We start from the raw sequence: 17,052 nt of genomic DNA on the forward strand, positions 1-17,052 counted from the left end.
CACCTTCAAACTCTCCACCCCACCACACACCTTAAGAACCCACCTCACCAGCTACTTTAAGACCCCCATCCACCAGCCATTCTGAGACCTTCCACCTCACAGTTCACCAGCTACCTTGAGCCCCTAATCCACCCTACAGCTACCCTAGGGCCCCCACCCATCAGCCACCCTGAGACCCCCACTTCGCCACCAACTACAGAGACCTCCCCACACCACGAACCAGATGAGTCCCCACCCTACCAGCCACCCTGATGTCTCCCACCCCAAGGTCTCTGTCCCATCAGTCACCCCAAGACCTTCTCTCATTGAACACTGGCAGCAGAGCTTTGAGTGAGACAGCAATACAGGGACAAGGATCGAGTCCAAGCAGCATCACCAAGGGCTTACTCAGGACACTTGGCCCCAGACATAGCTTGAATTGCTGAACTTAATCCTCACAGACACCCAAGGAGGTAGGTATCATCCTGGTTCCCATTCTACAGACAGGAAAACTGAGTACAGAGAAGATAAACAACTCACAACCTCAGTTTTTAAAGTCCCATTTTACAGATGAGGAAACAAACACACAGATCATGAGGCTTGTCTGAGACCATTCAAAAAAAGAGCAGTGAGGTTAAGTCTTAATGGTTTATTCTCTCTGCCCAGAGACTCAGTGACTTCAGGAACCAGATAGAAACCCAGACAGCCTGGCTCTTAGTTCCTGCTCTGAACAGTTTTGTTAGATGAACTCATGGGATACTCACCTACAGAGCCCCAAGGGGGAGAAAAAGTGGGGACTGGGGAATAGTGAAGGGACAACAGTACAATCAACAAACCCTCAGCAAGTGTCTACAGAGTGTGTTAGTGTCCAGTGACGTGCTGGGCACAACAGAGCAGATGTACACGTAGAGATCAGAGAATGATGAGGAATTCTCGGAATGGAATGACTAGGGGTACTCGGTTACCATTGACCAGAGATACTCAGTAACAAGTGATGAAGGATTCTCAGTAGCCCCCGCTGAGGGATACTCAGTAATGAATGACAAGGGGTACTCAGTTACCATTGACCAGAGATACTCAGTAATGAATGATGAAGGATTCTCAGTAGCCACGGTTGAGGGATACTCAGTAATGAATGATAAGGGATACTCAGTAATGAATGATAAGGGATACTCAGTTACCATTGACCAGAGATGCTCAGTAATGAATGATGAAGGATTCTCGGTAGCCACCGCTGGGATACTCAGTAAAGAATGATGAGATACTCCATATCTCTGTAGCACAGAAGCAAGCTGAGAGGGCTGGGGTCCTGGGGTGGAGGGTGCTTGTTCATTTGGGTTAAATTCAGCTAAGCCTGTCTGAATCAGGGAGGTAAGAGCAGACGCCTGAGAGAAGAGAGGAAAAGGTGTTTCCAGCTGAAGGGACAGCCAGTGAAAATGCTCTGAGTTCAGAGCAGGTCTGAGAGGGTCCCAGGACAATCTGGAGCAGAGTGAGCAGAGGAAAGAGAGAGAGAAAGGAGATGAGTCAGAGAGGAAGGGATGGTGGGAGTGTGGGCCACCAGAAGGACTTCAGTTTTGGCTCTGAGTGAGATGGGAGCCATAGAATGTTTGTGTAAAGCAAGACAAGTACTGACTTAGGCTTTTCAAGGGGTCACAATAGAGTAGAAATGGGGTTGGGCTCAACTGACCTACCACTCTTGCAACCACCATAGGACCCCCAAGAGCCCCAGTGCTGAGCCCTTTTCCTGAATCAATGTAAACAGTCCTTGGGTGACATAATGGTCAAGAATTTCACTTTAGCATACCGAGAGGAGCCTCAGCAGACAGACCTGGCAACCTGCCCTGTATACATGGAGTGGCCGTGCATGGGAATTGACCCAACAGCCCTGGGTAGATTCGGTATGTGGGCTGCACTGGTTGGTCAGGAACTGAACCTCCTGTTCAGCCTTCAGATAAAAAGCCTACTGTGTGTTGGGAACTTTATAAACTCCTTCATGCAGCCCTGATATCAGGAGGTGGGAGTTCCAGCCATGATACAGGTGATCAGAGAGGTGAAGCATTTTGCCTAAGAACACACAGCTCTTCAGTGGCAGATCCAGGCAAGCGTTGAGCAGGGTCAGCCTATATGTCTGCCTCTCTGTCAGTCTCAGTCCTGCCCCACCTCCCCCTTGGGGAACTTATGTCTGAGGCTGCCTTGAGGACTCTGGAAGAGTGGGTTCTCCTCTCTGGTCCTAGCTTTCTCCATCCCTCAAATGGGCTAATAACGATGCCCTAGAGCAATGGAGTATCTTCTGCCCCTGGCATTTGGAGGTGGCTCCAGAAATAACAGTTCGTGCTCTCCAAGGACCAGGCAGCAACAAGGATTCAGAGCAGAAGCAAGGCACCAGCAGAGCAGTCCAGGGCATCCCTGACCCATCCCACCCCAGCCCGGATGCAGGACCCTGGTTCCTGAGACGGGAGGAAGGACTCCCAGTGGTGTGTGGTGCAAAGGGTGGCATGCTGCCCATGGCGAGTGTATGGGACAGCGTGGGCAGGTGGTTCAGTGTCCGGCCCATGGACTTTGTCCCTGTTTGCTCCTCTGATAACTGTGGTGACCTTGGTTAATAATCACTAACAGCCTCCCCACCGGCCCCTCAGCGCCCACTCCTTAAATACAGACCTACAGAGGGTTCTGCCTCCTCAGCCCCGGTCACCAACTGGTTCTGGGACAGTGAATCGTAAGTATTCCAACAGGGAGACCACAGGGCGGTGGGGGCAGCAGAGAGGGGACAGCCAGAAATCCCAGGAGGATGGAGCCCAATGGCTCTGGACCCTTGTCATCATAGTAACAACTGTTTCAGAGGTATCCCCCTGTCTCCCAAGTCTGCTCAGGACAAGTGATACTGAATGAACAATCTGTCTGGCCCACTGTAGGCAGACACAGGGGTGGGAGTTGACTGTGTCGAGCTGAGACCCCAGAGGGGTGAGGCCAAGCTATAGCAATGACCACCATGAGAGCAGGCGTTTGTTAGCAGAGCTCTGGCGTCTCCCAACCCAGTGCTTGGGCACACACCTTTCTCCCTTTCTACAGATGGGGTATTTAGACTCAGAGAGTCCCTGTCTTCCTCAAACACCTCTGAGAAACAGAAGTGTGAGGGCTCAGTGTAGGTCTGGGTGCCCCTCGGGCAGTGCAAGTCCTGGGGTGAGGGCCATCAGCTTGATCTGGGTCTGTTGTTGTTGTTAAGTGCCGTTGAGTCGATTCCCACCCATAGCGACCCTGTATAGGGTTTCCAAGGAGCAGCTGGTGAACTTGAACCACTGACCTTGCAGTTCAAACAACTTTGCAGGGTGACGCATTAGCCCACAGCGCCACACCAGGACTCCTAGCAGCTACTAAATTGGGTCCACAAATTAGCTCATGTAAGCCTTACAACAACTTTCTGAAGTGGTTATTGTGATGATCCCATCTTATGGATGGGGAAATTGGGGACCAGACTAGGAGGTGAAAAACTTGCCTCAAAGTGCCCACTGCACAGGGATGCAAACTCAGGCCCTGGGCACCTGACCCTGCTGCTCTGCTGACATGCTTCTCTTGCCCAAGCCGATGACCCAGCGCCTGACCTCTTTCTGATGTTCAGTTACATTTTACAGTTGCTCAACCTCTCTGTCTTTTTGTACAAAATGTAGATAGACAAAAAAATGTAGATAACCTTTGCCCTCCCTCCCTGCCTCCTCACCCGCACTCAACCTCGATCTCTGGAGTGTTGGAAGGATTTGAGTGTTTTACCACTGTTTTTAGGTGACAGGGCTGCAAAAATGACCAAGGCTGGGCAGGCCAGGTGCCCTTGCCTGGGGTTTGGAACAATTCACAGCAACAGCAACATATGAGGGTTCTGGGGTGTGTTCCGAGTGTAGGGACACTTCTCAACACTCGGCGCATATTCAGTCTGCATTGATGAGGACATGGAGGCCAGAGAGGTTGAGTGAGTTGTCAGGTGAACTCAGGTGATCCCACATCAGAGCCTCTGATCTCAGCTGCTAAATTCCAACTCTAGATGAACCCCCCCGCCAGGGGTCAGAGTAGAACTATGACACATAGACAGTTCAATGGCTGACTTTTGGGAATTAGACCACCAGGATTTTCTTCTGAGGTACCTCTGGCTATATCTGATGCTTCACCCTTTCAGTGTACTGCTAAACTGTTTCCCATTTGCACCAACTAGGAACTCCAGCTCTACACAGAGAAAGATTGGTGGTGGTAGTTATGTGCCACCGAGTCAGTTTTAACCCCGTATAAGGTTTCCAATCCTTACAGGAGCAGATCTTTCTCCTGTGCTGTGAGTGGTAGATTCGAACTGTTGACCTAGCGATTAGCTGCCCAGCTTATAATCCACTATGCTACCAGAGCCCCTTAGAGAAGGGTTAAAGGTAGTGAAATGAGGTTCTGAAATCTAAATGCCTAGGATGAATCCAGGTTCTGAAAGCATCTCGTTTGGTGGTTTTCAGTAAGCTCCTTAATCTCTACTGTGCCTCAATTTCTCCATCTATAAAATGGGGCCATTAATAATTCAAGAGTAAGCTTGAAGGGCAGATTAAATGAGACAACTTGGATGAGACACCAGATGTTTAGCAAGTGATGTTGGTGATGTTTGCTAATAACGACAGACAGTTATGCACCGCCATTAAGTTAATCATGACTCATGGTAACCCTGTTTTAGGATTTCTGAAGCTATAAATCTTTACGGGAGCAGAAAGCCTCATCTTTCTCCCATAAGCAGCTGGTGGATTTGAACCTCCAACTTTATGCTTAGCAACCCAGTGCTGATCCTATAGTATTACCAGAAATCCTTAAGTGTTATCAAGTTGAATCTGACTCATAACAACCCTGTATAGGGTTTCCCAGACTAAATCTTTATGGGAGCAGAAAGACTCATTTAGTGGATTCGAACTTCCAATTTTGGGGTTAGTAATCCAGTGTTCTGAACTGCAAGGTTGGTGGTTTAAGCTCACCAGCTGCTCCTTGGAAACCCTATACAGGGTCGCTATGGGTCAGAATTGACTTGACAGCACTTAACAACAACAATCCAGTGTTTATCCTACAGCAAGCATAGAGTTAGGTAATTAAGGAATCAATGCTTAGAGAAATGAATATAAAGTTTTGCAGACTCAGAGGCAGTTCGTGGCTGAGCAGGGACCCCACTCTACATCTGCCAGCTGTCAGTCAGACAGGAATCTCCGCTCAGAGAGGTAACGGCACTCACCCGAGGCCACAAAGCCCATGAGTGTCAGTGTGGATCACACCCAGGCTTACAGAGGGCTAAGGGTTATGGGTCAGAATCCATTCGATGGTCAAAATGTCACCAAGTGGGTTTTTTTTTAAGGAACAGAACTTTCTTTTGTCATAGTCCTGAAGGTCAGATGTCCAAATCAGGGTCTTAGCTGTATTGATTCCTGCTGGGGGTCTTTCTGGGTTTCTGGTGGCTGTGGGTGAAGCCTGGCGTGCCTTTGCTGCTTATAGATGCACTTGCCTCTGGTATCTACCTCCCGTTTTAATAAGATGTCACTCCAAATTAGGACTAGGCCCCACCCTACTCATGTGTGACTTCCTTTGACTCACTGAGAACAAAGGAAACCCCCATTTCCCCAAACAGGGGCACAGTCACAGGTAAAGGGCTAGGTCCTAAAGATCTCTTTTGGGGGGTCCCACTGAACCTAGAGTACCTGGGTTTCAGCAGGTTGGAGCTTCTGCCTCTTGGTCATTCCTGGGTAGAAATCATGTGAGATTGGACAAAGGGCTCCCTCTTGTCACCCCCCTGCCCACCTCTGGCCTAGATGCCAGAAACGTCACTATGAGACCCCATTCTTTGGGTTGGGTGGCTGGCCGGGTGCCTGCAAATTTCTGGGTGCTGCTCCACTCACTCTTTCAGTTCTGCTGGCCTCCCCAGCACCAGGCTCCGAGGAGGTGGGTGAGGGGCTCGTGCATATTGGCTGCAGCCCCAATGCAGCCCTCTTACCCAGCCCTACCAGCCTCACCTTGACACAGAGGTCAGCAGGGGCACCTCATCCATCCAGCCCCACAGGAATTCGCAATTAGAATCATTCTCTAATTGCGAGTTCACCATTAGACTGAGATGGGGGACCTCACTTCAGCCTGGCCCCCTTTGCACAGTTGGGGGCAGCGAGGCCTTGAAAAGAGAAGCTGTTTGTGTAGGTCAGTGTACAGTTGTGGCCTTGTCTGGATGGTGGAACCCAGGTCACATTTACCTTCCTATCCCAGCCTAGGCCCAAGCCCCTTCTGATCTCTGAGCCCTGAAAGAAGGGGGGAATTTCCATAAACTCTGGAAGGCTGAACCGGAACCCAGCTAGGAAGTGAGCGAGAATGCTGAGGACTTTGGAAACGTAGAGGATTAAGTTTAGCGCCTTCTCCAGCTCTGAACCCCATGGCTACTTTAAGAAAAATATCAACAGCTATTATACACTGTTCAATCTGCTCCATTTGGATTATTTAGAGGCCAGAGAGAAGGCGCTGGCGGGGAACCGGTTTTGAGCTTTATTCTGGTCTTATATTAGGAACAAACTGTTAAACCAACTCCAGGAGGTGGAAGAGACTCAACTTTTGTATTTCTCAGCTTTTTCCCATCAGGCCTTCATATCTCATATTCAAGGACTACTTTCTCTTTGGAAGGAGCCCTGAAGGTACAGGGAGTAAGTGGTTTGCCACTAACCAAAAGGTCACTGGTTCAAACCCACCAGCCGCTCTGAGGGAGAAAATTGTGACAGCTTCCATAAAGATCATTGTTGTTAAGTATCTTCAAGTCTGTTTGGACCCATAGCGACCCTGTATAGGGTTTCCGAGGAGTGACTGGTAAGCTTAAACCACCGACCTTGCAGTTCAAACCAACTTTGCAGTGCAGCACATTAACCCTCTGTGCCACGCCATAGAGACAACAGCTCTGAATCCCTAAGGAGCAGTTCTGTCCTACAGGGTCATCACAAATCAGAAGGGACTCCATATGATAGCATAGTGGTTACGAGTCAGGCTGCTAACATCAAGGCCAGCAGTTCGAAACTACCAGTCATTCTGCAGGAGAAAGATGAGGCTTTCTTCTTCAGAAACCCTGTACAGGGTTGCTATGAGTTGGAACCGACTCCACAGCACATCACCACCTCCACCACCCTGGTTGTATGTCCACAAGCCCATTATTTTCTATTTTGACTTCAGTTTCCCCATCTGAGATGAGACTGGGAGGGCTATACATCCTTAAGGTCAGCGGTTCGAAACTACCAGCTGCTCTGCAGGAGAAAGATGAGGCTTTCTACTCCCGTAAACCCTGTACAGGGTCTCTATGGGTCGGAACCAACTCAACGGCACTTAACAACAACAACAACATACATCCATGGCTGAGGTCTGGCTGAATTAAGAGAAGAGAGTTCAATGGGACGGAGTGACTCTGTTGCTGGGTATGGCACTGACTTTGTCCTTCTCTGGATAGAGCCTAGACTAGCTGGTTGGCCACAGGCCTTGCCACTCCCTTATTGCTCACCCCCTGTCTTGAACTACACATGCCTGGCCCTGTCAGCTTTGAGCTGGGACCCCTGCCACCCTTTCCCCGAGAAGACTTGTTGTCAGCTCTTGAGTTTGGCATCTGGACTTAGTTTACTTCATTGTTACAATAATCTTATTTTACAGGTGAGACCAAATAAGGATCAGGGAGATTAAATGGCTTGTTCTAGGTCACACAGCTTGTAAGTAACAGGGATCAGACTAGAACCCAGGACTGTATGAACGCAAGGATTTTTTTTTAACTCCCTGCAGTATAACAGACACACACTGGGTTTCCTGGTACAAGCACATGCTAAATGACGGGTCAGGTGAACTGACTACAGGAACCCCAGCCCATTTGTGTGGGTCTCATGTTTCACATCACGTAAAACAGGGATAGCAAGACACACTTGAGGCCCAAGCCCCAAAGATGGGTGCTGGCTCCCCTATTTTTACCAGAATTCCCCAGGCCTGGAGAGTTGTAGAAAGGACTCTGGTGGAACAGTGGTTAAACCTTGCCTGCTCACCAAAAGGTGGGTGGTTCAAACCCACCAACCACTCTGTGGGAGAAAGAGGGGCCATGTACAGTCTGCATCCATACCAATTTACAGTCTTGGTAATCCTATGGAATAGTTCTACGGTGTCCTACAGGATTACTGTGAGTCTGAATGGATTCAATGGTACTGGGTTAGTTTGTTTTTTTATGGGGCAGGGGAGCAAGTTAGGACTTAGAGAATAATCAAATTCCAGCTAAAAGGGGCTTTAACATCAGGATTATAGTTGGTCCACAAAGTATGTGGAATTGGAGCGGAGCTGGCTGAGAGCCAGGAACCCTGAATTTTCATCCCAGCCCTGGAATGTTTGAACTACGTGTCTTGGGGTAGTGTCTTCCCATTCTGGACAGCAGTTTCACCATGCTGTAAAGAATGGGGTAGGATGGAAGACCTTCATGGACTATCCCAGTTCAAAGTCCTGTCGGATCCTGGCCTGGCCCACTTCCTGGGTAATCATGGGTCATTCTCTTCTGCTTTCCAAACCTCTTTCCTTCCCCTGCAAAGTAAGAGCTGCATTTAACAGTTAGGGTCCTTGTAAGATTTCAGCAAAGGAATTAAGAACATGGACTCTGGACCAGACTGCTTGGGTTTATGGTTCTGGATCTGAGAGCTTGACCTGTTCTGTGGTTCTAAGCAGGTAGCTCCACCTGTGTGGGCATTGGTTTCCTTATCTGTAAATTGGGACTAGAATTACTACCTCCTTTGTAGGATTGTTGGAAGGCTTAGATGAGTGAAGACAAGTAAAGTAGGCAGAGCAGTGCTTGGCATATGACAAATCCTAGAACCCTTTGTGGAGCCCTGGTGTGGCAGTGTAGGATAAGCAATGGACTGCTAACCACAGGGTTGGCGGTTTAAACCCACCAGTCCCTCATTGGAAACCCTATCATACAGGGTCGCAATAAGTTGGAATCAATTCAACAGCACTTACCAAAACATATCCTTTTGTGGTATTTTTCTTGTTCTTTCCGTGATGATGAAATAAGGAAATGTTCAACACAACCTGGTACACGGTTGGCAGTTAATAAACTGCTTTTTAGTACCTGGTGCTAGCATGTGTCCGACTCTGGGCTCAGTGCCCCCCTTTGTCTCTCTTGCAGGACAATGCTGACCTCCATATTTTGGAGGTTCCTTCTGTTGGCAGGCCTGTGCTGCCTGGTACCCAGCTCCCTGGCTGAAAGCCCCCAGGGAGACGTTGCCCAGGAAACAGATGCATCCAAACATGACCAGCACCCAACCTGCCACAAGATCTCCCCAAACCTGGCCAACTTCGCCTTCAGTCTATATCATGAGGTGGCCAATACATCCAATACCACCAACATCATCTTCTCTCCCGTGAGTATTGCTGTAGCCTTTGCACTGCTTTCGCTGGGCACCAGATCTAACACCCAGGCCCAGATCCTGAAGGGCCTAGAGTTCAACCTTACAGAGATATCTGAGGCCGAGATTCATGAAAGTTTCCAACACCTCCTCAATACCATCAACCATCCGGACAACCAGCTCCAGCTGACCACCGGCAATGGGCTGTTCGTCAACGAGAGTATGAAGCTAGTGGAAAAGTTTTTGGAGGATGCCAAGACGTTGTACCACTCGGAAGCCTTCTCTGTCAACTTTAAGGACACAGAAGCAGCCAAGAAACAGATCAATGATTACGTGGAAAAAGGAACCCAAGGAAAAATTGTGGATTTAATCAAAGAGCTTGACGAAAGCACAGTTTTTGCTATGGTGAATTACATTTTCTTTAAAGGTAAGTTGCACAACCTGTCTAAATTTGTTCCCTTGGGAACTTCCAAAAATCTTATCCAACACTCAGTTCTTAAACTCCCACTGGTGATATATCTCGGCACGTGTCTTGGCATTTTCCATGCACAACCAGTAAGAATTCTTCCATAACCAAGTGTGTTTGGGGTATACTGAGTTAAACAGAGTCAAACTAGCTTCTGTACAGGACTTTTCAGAGCCTTGAATACCCCAATGGATATTACAAATCTCTACCAGGGGGAGTGGGTAAAATGAGTAATATTTCCCAAACTTTAGAGTCAGAAGTTTTTTTTTAAAAGATCAACTGAAAGAAATAATGTTCCATGGAATCTACGTTTGAGACCCCTGGTAGAATGTTTGGCTTTGGTGTCAGAAAGACCTGGATTCAAATCCTGGTTCTACCATTTCAAGCTGCATGGCCATGGGCAAGTCATTTTACCTCTCTGAGGTTCTAGTTTTCTATCTATAATATGGAAATAATGCAACTCGTGAGCTCAGTGGTTGTAAGGGTTAAATAAATTAGGGAGTTGGTGTAAACAGACTGCTAACCAAAAGGCTGGAGGTTCAAGTCCCCCCCACCCCCCCCAGAGGCACCTAGGAAGAAGGTCTTGATGATCTATTTCCAAAAATACCATCCATTAGAAGCCCTGTGGAGTGTGGAGTACAGTTCTAGTCGGACACTGGGGTCATCATGAGTTGGAAGTGATTCAACAGCAACTAGTTTTTGGTTTGAAAAGTTAAAAAGAATACAGGGTTGTACACAACACATGATTGGTACACTGATCAACTCTTATCTGAGCCTGTGAGTAGAAGCACTGTTTGAAGTATCGCATGGCAGTTGGCTGGGGTATCCCGTGGAAATCAGTTGGGGTGGGGAGGCTGACTTCCAGGCAAAGGACCACTTGCTTCACAAGGTCAGCTCCCTTCCTCTGGAGGTAGAGTGGTCCAATGAGGCTGTGACCAGTACAACTGAAATCCCAGCTCTGCTGTGTGACTTCAGGCAGGCTTCATTCCCTCTCTGATCTAGTCTCACCTTCCCATCCCTGAGAACATTGGGCTCAGTGGTCCCTCATCCATCGGACCAGCCATGGTGGTGATGCTTTTCTGGTGTAGGGAAAAAAAGGGGTTCCATGCACCTGCATTTCCTATGTTGTTCAGGAAAAGGCCTTTTAAATGGTTACAAGAATATTTCTCTTGAAAACCGATTGAACTGCCCTTTACAAGACAGGATGGTGCAAAGATATGGCTTGGGGAACTTCAGACTTCCCCTGGGAATTTTTACTGGGCACCCCAAGAAACACAAAGGTCATAACAATTCTTATTCTGCACACAGCCAGTTGCAAGACAAAGCTGTAGCCCCTGCCCAAGCAGGTTGGTGCCCCCTGAACCTCTACAGCTATTTGGGATTCTCCTCAAGCTTCAAGTGCTGCATAAAAACCCTTTTAGGAGCTGATTAGGTTTTGTTTTGGTCCCATGAAGACACTGAGGGTTAGAGAGAAGTAGCTCACCAGACATTCAGAATTTACCTTGAGCCATGGGGTCTAAATCTTGACCCCAGCCCTGACTGATGTCCATGTCTTCTGTCTCCAGGCAAATGGAAAAAACCCTTCCAGGAAGAGCACACTGAAGATGCAGACTTCCACGTGGATGAGGCGACCACAGTCACCGTGCCCATGATGAGGCGCCTGGGCATGTTCAATGTCCACTACCAGGAGGAGCTGTCCAGCTGGGTACTGCACATGGACTACATGGGCAATGTCACAGCCATCTTCATCCTGCCTGAGCAGGGCAAGATGCAACAGCTGGAGGCAGGCCTCACCATGGATTCCTTCCACAAGATTGTGGACCACAAGTACATGAGGTGAGTCCCCAAATCAAGATCACATTCCCAGAGCCCCAACTGCTGTAGATGGCCTTGTGTCTACACCAACTGGATACTGTGTGAGTGACCAAGGCCCTGTCCTCTGGGACATGCCCCTGAGCATGGATACTGACCTTTGGGTTCAAGGAGAGAAAACATCAATGTTATGGGAGAGCCAAGACTAGACAGGGCCTTCCAGGTCATGGTGGCCATCAGTTGGACTTAAAGGAGTGTCAGTGGACAGACAGGACATGAGTTTACTTAGAGAAAGTCTGGCAAAAGCAAAGTCTCAGAAGTCAGGAAGCTAAGGACATGCTTGTGGAATGTGTGTCCCAGTTCCACTTGGTCAGAGTGTCCTGGTAATGCACACAAATACACATACAGGCACATCTCGTCTTGTGCTTTGCGCTTTTGAGTTGCACAACCATAGAGTCTTTGACAGATGGAAAGTCCGTGTCAATCTTGCATCAAGGAAATCTGTTGACATCATTTTTCCCATGTAGTTGTTAAGTGCTGTCGAGGCAGTTTCGACTCATTGTGACCCTGTGTAGGGTTTCCAAGGGTTTAAACTGCCAACATTGTTGTTAGCAGTCCAATGCTTATCCAACAGCGCCACATCAGAACTCCAGTAGGCATGTGCTTATTTTGTGCCTCTGTGCTCCATTTTGGTTATTCTCACAACATTTTATTCTTCTTAATGCTATTGCGGTTCTAACTGACCTCTCAGTCGGAGGCTTATCCTAAAATGTCACAGTAGGATTCCAACTAGCATAGCCAACATAATTCATCTATGCACTGAGGAACCAAAATATATATACAAACATATATATACATATATGTGTGTGTGTGTGTGTGTGTGTGTGTGGTAGTCCAGAATCAAGTCCACAATATGACCTGTGTATACCTGTGTATTTACTTATTCATACATATGCCCATGTTCTACTGAGCTATTGTATTATTTACATGATGGAACACATGAAGTATCAGGTTGAACTATGACTAGATATTTTCATGCTTTAAGTGGGAACCACCACTCCCCTCTTGGGTACTTGGGCAAAATGGGCATCATGCAGATCTTCAACAATGGAGCTGACCTCTTAGGGATCACTAGCACAGCACCCCAAGAGAATGAGAAGAACACTGAACAAGTCACTGGAAATGGGGCACTGAGCCATTGGACAATGCAACCTCATCATTCATCCCATAAACAAATGTCCCTCAGCAAGTGCCACCACATGTCCCAAGCAGCACACCAGAGACTTAGAGGCTCTAGAGGAGCTCCCAGTCTGCTGAGAGGACCAGATCACAGCAGCTCAGAGTAAGACCTGCTTCTTGAAGGACATTCTGATTTTGCCTGTAGGGGCTTCTCAGAGGTGACTGCCCTTGAGAGACATTTACTCAGACAACCTTTTTGAGTGCCAGCACTCTGAACCCCTATGTGTTGTTGTTAAGTACCATCAAGTTGGTACCAACTCATAGTGACCCGATGCACAATAGAACGAAACACTGCCCTGTCCTGCGCCAACCTCACAATCATTGCTGTGTTTGAGCCCATTGCTGCTGCCACTGTGCCAATCCATCTCAGTGGGGCTCTTCCTCTTTTTCATTGACCCTCCACTTTACTAAAAATGATGTCCTTCTCCAGGGACTGATCCCTCCTGATAAATATGTCCAAAGTATAAGATATAAAGTCTGACCATTCTAGCTTCTACAGAACATTCAAGCTGCACTTCTTCCAACACAGATTTAATTCTTCTTTTGACAGCCCATGGCACTTTCAATATTCTCCTCCAACACCATAACTCTATTGCATCAATTCTTCTATGGTCTTCCTTATTCACGGTCCAGCTTTCACATGCATATGAGGTTATTGAACATACCATGGCGTGGGTCAGGTGCACCTTAGTCCTCAAGATGACGTCTTTGCTCTTCAACACTTTAAGAGGTCTTGTGCATCAGGTTTGCTTAATGGAATACGTCATTTGATTTCTTGACTGCTGCTTCCATGAGTGTTGATGGTTGATCAGAGCAAAGTGAAGTCTGGTGTGGAAGAAATGAACCCATGTGTAGACAAAGCTAGAATAATGCATACTGACTGCTCATCCTTGGGTTTCAAGCAAAGGAAGCAATGAAGCATTCTTGTCCCATGGTTGAGCCAAGCTGAGCTGGGCTTTAGATATGCTCTGAGCTGCTTCCATCTTCTTTCCTTCATGACAGGTCAGCCAAAGTGTTCCTCCCCAAAGTGTCCATCTCTCAGTCCTACAATCTGAAGGAACTCTTGGGCAAACTGGGCATCACCCAGGTCTTCAGCAATGCAGCCGACCTCTCAGGGATCACTACTATGGCACCCCTGAAGCTGTCCAAGGTGAGATCATCCCAATGGGTTGTTGTGTTCCTTCATCTGTTAAAATGAAGGAGTCACAGATTGGCCAAAAGGAACACAAACAAGACCCTCCGAGGAATCCACTTGGATTTACTACATTGGAGTGTGGTCAAATGGTCAGTTGGAGGGACTAGCGGTCATGGGCTTCTGGTATTTCAGTGTCCCTGCTGACCCTCTGTGTCATCTTTCCTTCTCTTTGACTCACTTTACCCATACTTACAAAGAGAGGCGGAGGCTCGGTGAGCTCAAACCTTCCCAGCCCCTGTGACATTTGGAGGTGCTTGGCCAATCACCAAGACAGAATTAATGGATAGTGTCAGCCAAACAGGCAGATAATGGGCCATGGATGAAACCACCAAAGTTTAATGACTGACTTTGTCCTGAAGGGCTGGCTTTGTACCTTAAATGTCACCATCACAGTATTTGTCCCAAAGAGCTTAAAACCTAATGGCAGACAGATAGAGGGCAGTAACACCCATCTCCTGAGGCTGAGGATGTGGCCCATGAGGTGGTGAAATGCAGGTCAGAAAGGGAGAGGAGAGGTGAGCACAGGTGGGCTTGGAGAAGTGGGAGGAGGGTTTGTGAGAACAAGAGACAGGGGGAAACCAGTGAGGAATGGAGAGGACAGGCGGAGAAGACCCCAGTAGCGTGTCAAGGGCCCGTCCTTGGGAAGGGGAGAGGACAGGAGGAGGGGGATTTAAGCCATAGCCAACTAGCAGGGCAAATAGTTGCCAAACTAAAGATTTACAATCTTGTCTCTCATGCACATACACACATGCACACACAAATGCACCTATGTATATACATACATACTCATGTTCATATATATGAATACATGTCGGCACACGCATGCATACACTCATGTGCTTATATATACACAAATACACACTAGAACATAACTCACACATACATGCATGCACACATATCTGCACATAGAATCACGCGCAGGTGCACACACATGAATGCATGTCCAGGTGCACACACACACACACACACACATGTATACATAGGTGTGCAGGGACACACACAAATGTACAGGCATGCACCTGCAACCACTATTACATGCACACACACACATATGCAGAATTGCCCACACAGATTTGCAAACAGACAGTCACTCACACACACAGCCATCTATGTAGGCACACACGCATGCACAGGCACACACAGACTCACACATGTAAACACACATACAGGTGAAAATACAGATATGCATGAACACACAAATGCACATGTGTGCACACACCATCACATGCATCCATATGTGTGTGCGTGCAGAATACACTCGTACCCAGGCATGTAGAAACACACCACCACTTCCACACACAGTCATACATGCAGGTGCACACAGAGGTGACACACAGTCACACAGAGAGTGACACACACTCACACACATGCACATATACATGTATTGCGTGTCTCCCAGTGTCTCTCAAACAGCTGTGATTTTCCTACTTAGGAGCCTAGGCTTCAAGAAACTAAGCAATATCCCTGCATTGGCGCAGCTAGTGGGAAGAGCGGGATTTGAACCCAGAGTCTTGTGATGGAAAGTTGCATCGCTTTCCCATCCCCACCATGGTGTGGGTATGGCCCTTGGTTCTCCAGAGGAAATGCTGACGTGGCAGAAAGTAGCCTGGATTCAGTTGCTTGGTTTGTGGTCACTGTTTCCAACCTAGGAATGATTCCCAAGACAGAGCTCCTTAATGATCATCGTGGCAAGACCCCATCGTTGCGCGTCCCCTGCTCCAGAGCTGGGTGGGAGTGGGTGGTGCAGCCCGCTCTGCCTCCCTCCTCAGAGCCACCTCTGTGCTTTCTCCCCTGCAGGCGGTGCACAAGGCTATGTTGACCATGGATGAGAAAGGCACCGTCGCCACAGGGGCCACCGTTTTTGAAGCCATCCCCATGTCTATACCTCCCACTGTTAAATTCGACCACCCCTTCTTCATGGTTATCTTTGATAAGAAGACCAAGAGCCCCCTCTTTGTGGGAAGGGTGGTGAACCCCTTACAAAAGTAACTGCCTCTCAGGCTCAGGCCCCCCACTCCCCGGCCAGGACTCCTTCCTTGCTGAACAATAAAGTCTGTACTGACCTGGCCAAGCGACAGTGTGGACTTGCCAATCTGCCCTCCCCATTCCCCTTTACACCCTAGGCAGTCAAGGACAGGAATCAAGGACACTGTACTCTCATTATTCATTCAATTCCTATTTATGAGGTACTCACTGTGTTTCAGGCTCTGTGTTAGGCGCAAAGAGTTCTTCCAAGATGGAATGTTGGCTGAAATCCTCACCTTACAGGCTCCTACCTCAGCCTCCTTATATTGGCACTACAGGCCTTCCAGCCATGTCTGAGACCCCCAGGCTGACTTGGAGCATGGCTCAGAAACCACACACTGTCCCCAGGGTCCTCCAAGCATCGCAATGTTCTCCCATTGCTCACCTTTCTTATGAGAACTCTCCTTCAGCCCTCCGGGGCCCACAGTGCCGACTATGAGACTGCCCACCGGTCACTGTGCCCACCCACGTGGGTGCACTGAGCTGTGGCATCTTTGACAGCTGCAGGCCACATCTCCTCTTGCATGCTGCTTTGTGGCCTGAGCCATGAACCTTCCAGCCCTCACGTCTGACCTGATGCAATCCTGCAGCGCTGGCCTGTGGGTCTTTCTCCATGGGGCTGGGGAGGGAATACAGCCGTCTTCTCTCACCCCCGTTTTTCTGTCCCAAGCCACTTTCTGCCCAGTGGATGGCTACTCACAGGGATTGTGTGTACATTCATAGGGTTTTCAATGGCTGTGGTGTTTTGGAAGTAGGTCAAGGGAACTGTCTTCCGAGGTGTCTCTGTGTGGATTTGAACCTCCAACTTTCCAGTAGGCAGCCAAGCACTGAACTGTGCCACTCAGGAATGCCTATATCCACCCCCCAAGAATTCCCAAATACATCTCCTCTTAGAACCAGGTCCATTCTCCACAGGCAAAGAGAAAGTTCCCTGGATCTTGGTC

The 17,052-nt window shown here is 48.3% G+C and overlaps 1 protein-coding gene across 1 annotated transcript; it reads left to right on the top strand.

Annotated features, from left to right (window-relative positions):
- Positions 1-9,155: 9,155 nt before the first annotated feature.
- Positions 9,156-16,072, top strand: SERPINA1 (serpin peptidase inhibitor, clade A (alpha-1 antiproteinase, antitrypsin), member 1). The gene is made up of 4 exons (XM_006839549.1): positions 9,156-9,798; positions 11,403-11,673; positions 13,891-14,038; positions 15,881-16,072. Exons 1-4 carry the CDS (start codon positions 9,156-9,158, stop codon positions 16,070-16,072), a joined length of 1,254 nt encoding a protein of 417 aa, XP_006839612.1.
- The last annotated feature ends 980 nt before the right edge of the window (positions 16,073-17,052 follow it).

Source organism: Chrysochloris asiatica, unplaced genomic scaffold (assembly GCF_000296735.1).
Source record: "Chrysochloris asiatica unplaced genomic scaffold, ChrAsi1.0 scaffold00025, whole genome shotgun sequence".
Lineage (NCBI taxonomy): Eukaryota > Metazoa > Chordata > Mammalia > Afrosoricida > Chrysochloridae > Chrysochloris > Chrysochloris asiatica.

Bases quoted from the DNA above. Each gene is read 5' to 3' on its own strand.
- SERPINA1 (XM_006839549.1), top strand. From the start codon at position 9,156: ATGCTGACCTCCATATTTTGGAGGTTCCTTCTGTTGGCAGGCCTGTGC. The intron at 11,674-13,890 runs GTGAGTCCCCAA...CCTTCATGACAG, and splicing joins GTGGACCACAAGTACATGAG to GTCAGCCAAAGTGTTCCTCC. The intron at 14,039-15,880 runs GTGAGATCATCC...TCTCCCCTGCAG, and splicing joins CACCCCTGAAGCTGTCCAAG to GCGGTGCACAAGGCTATGTT.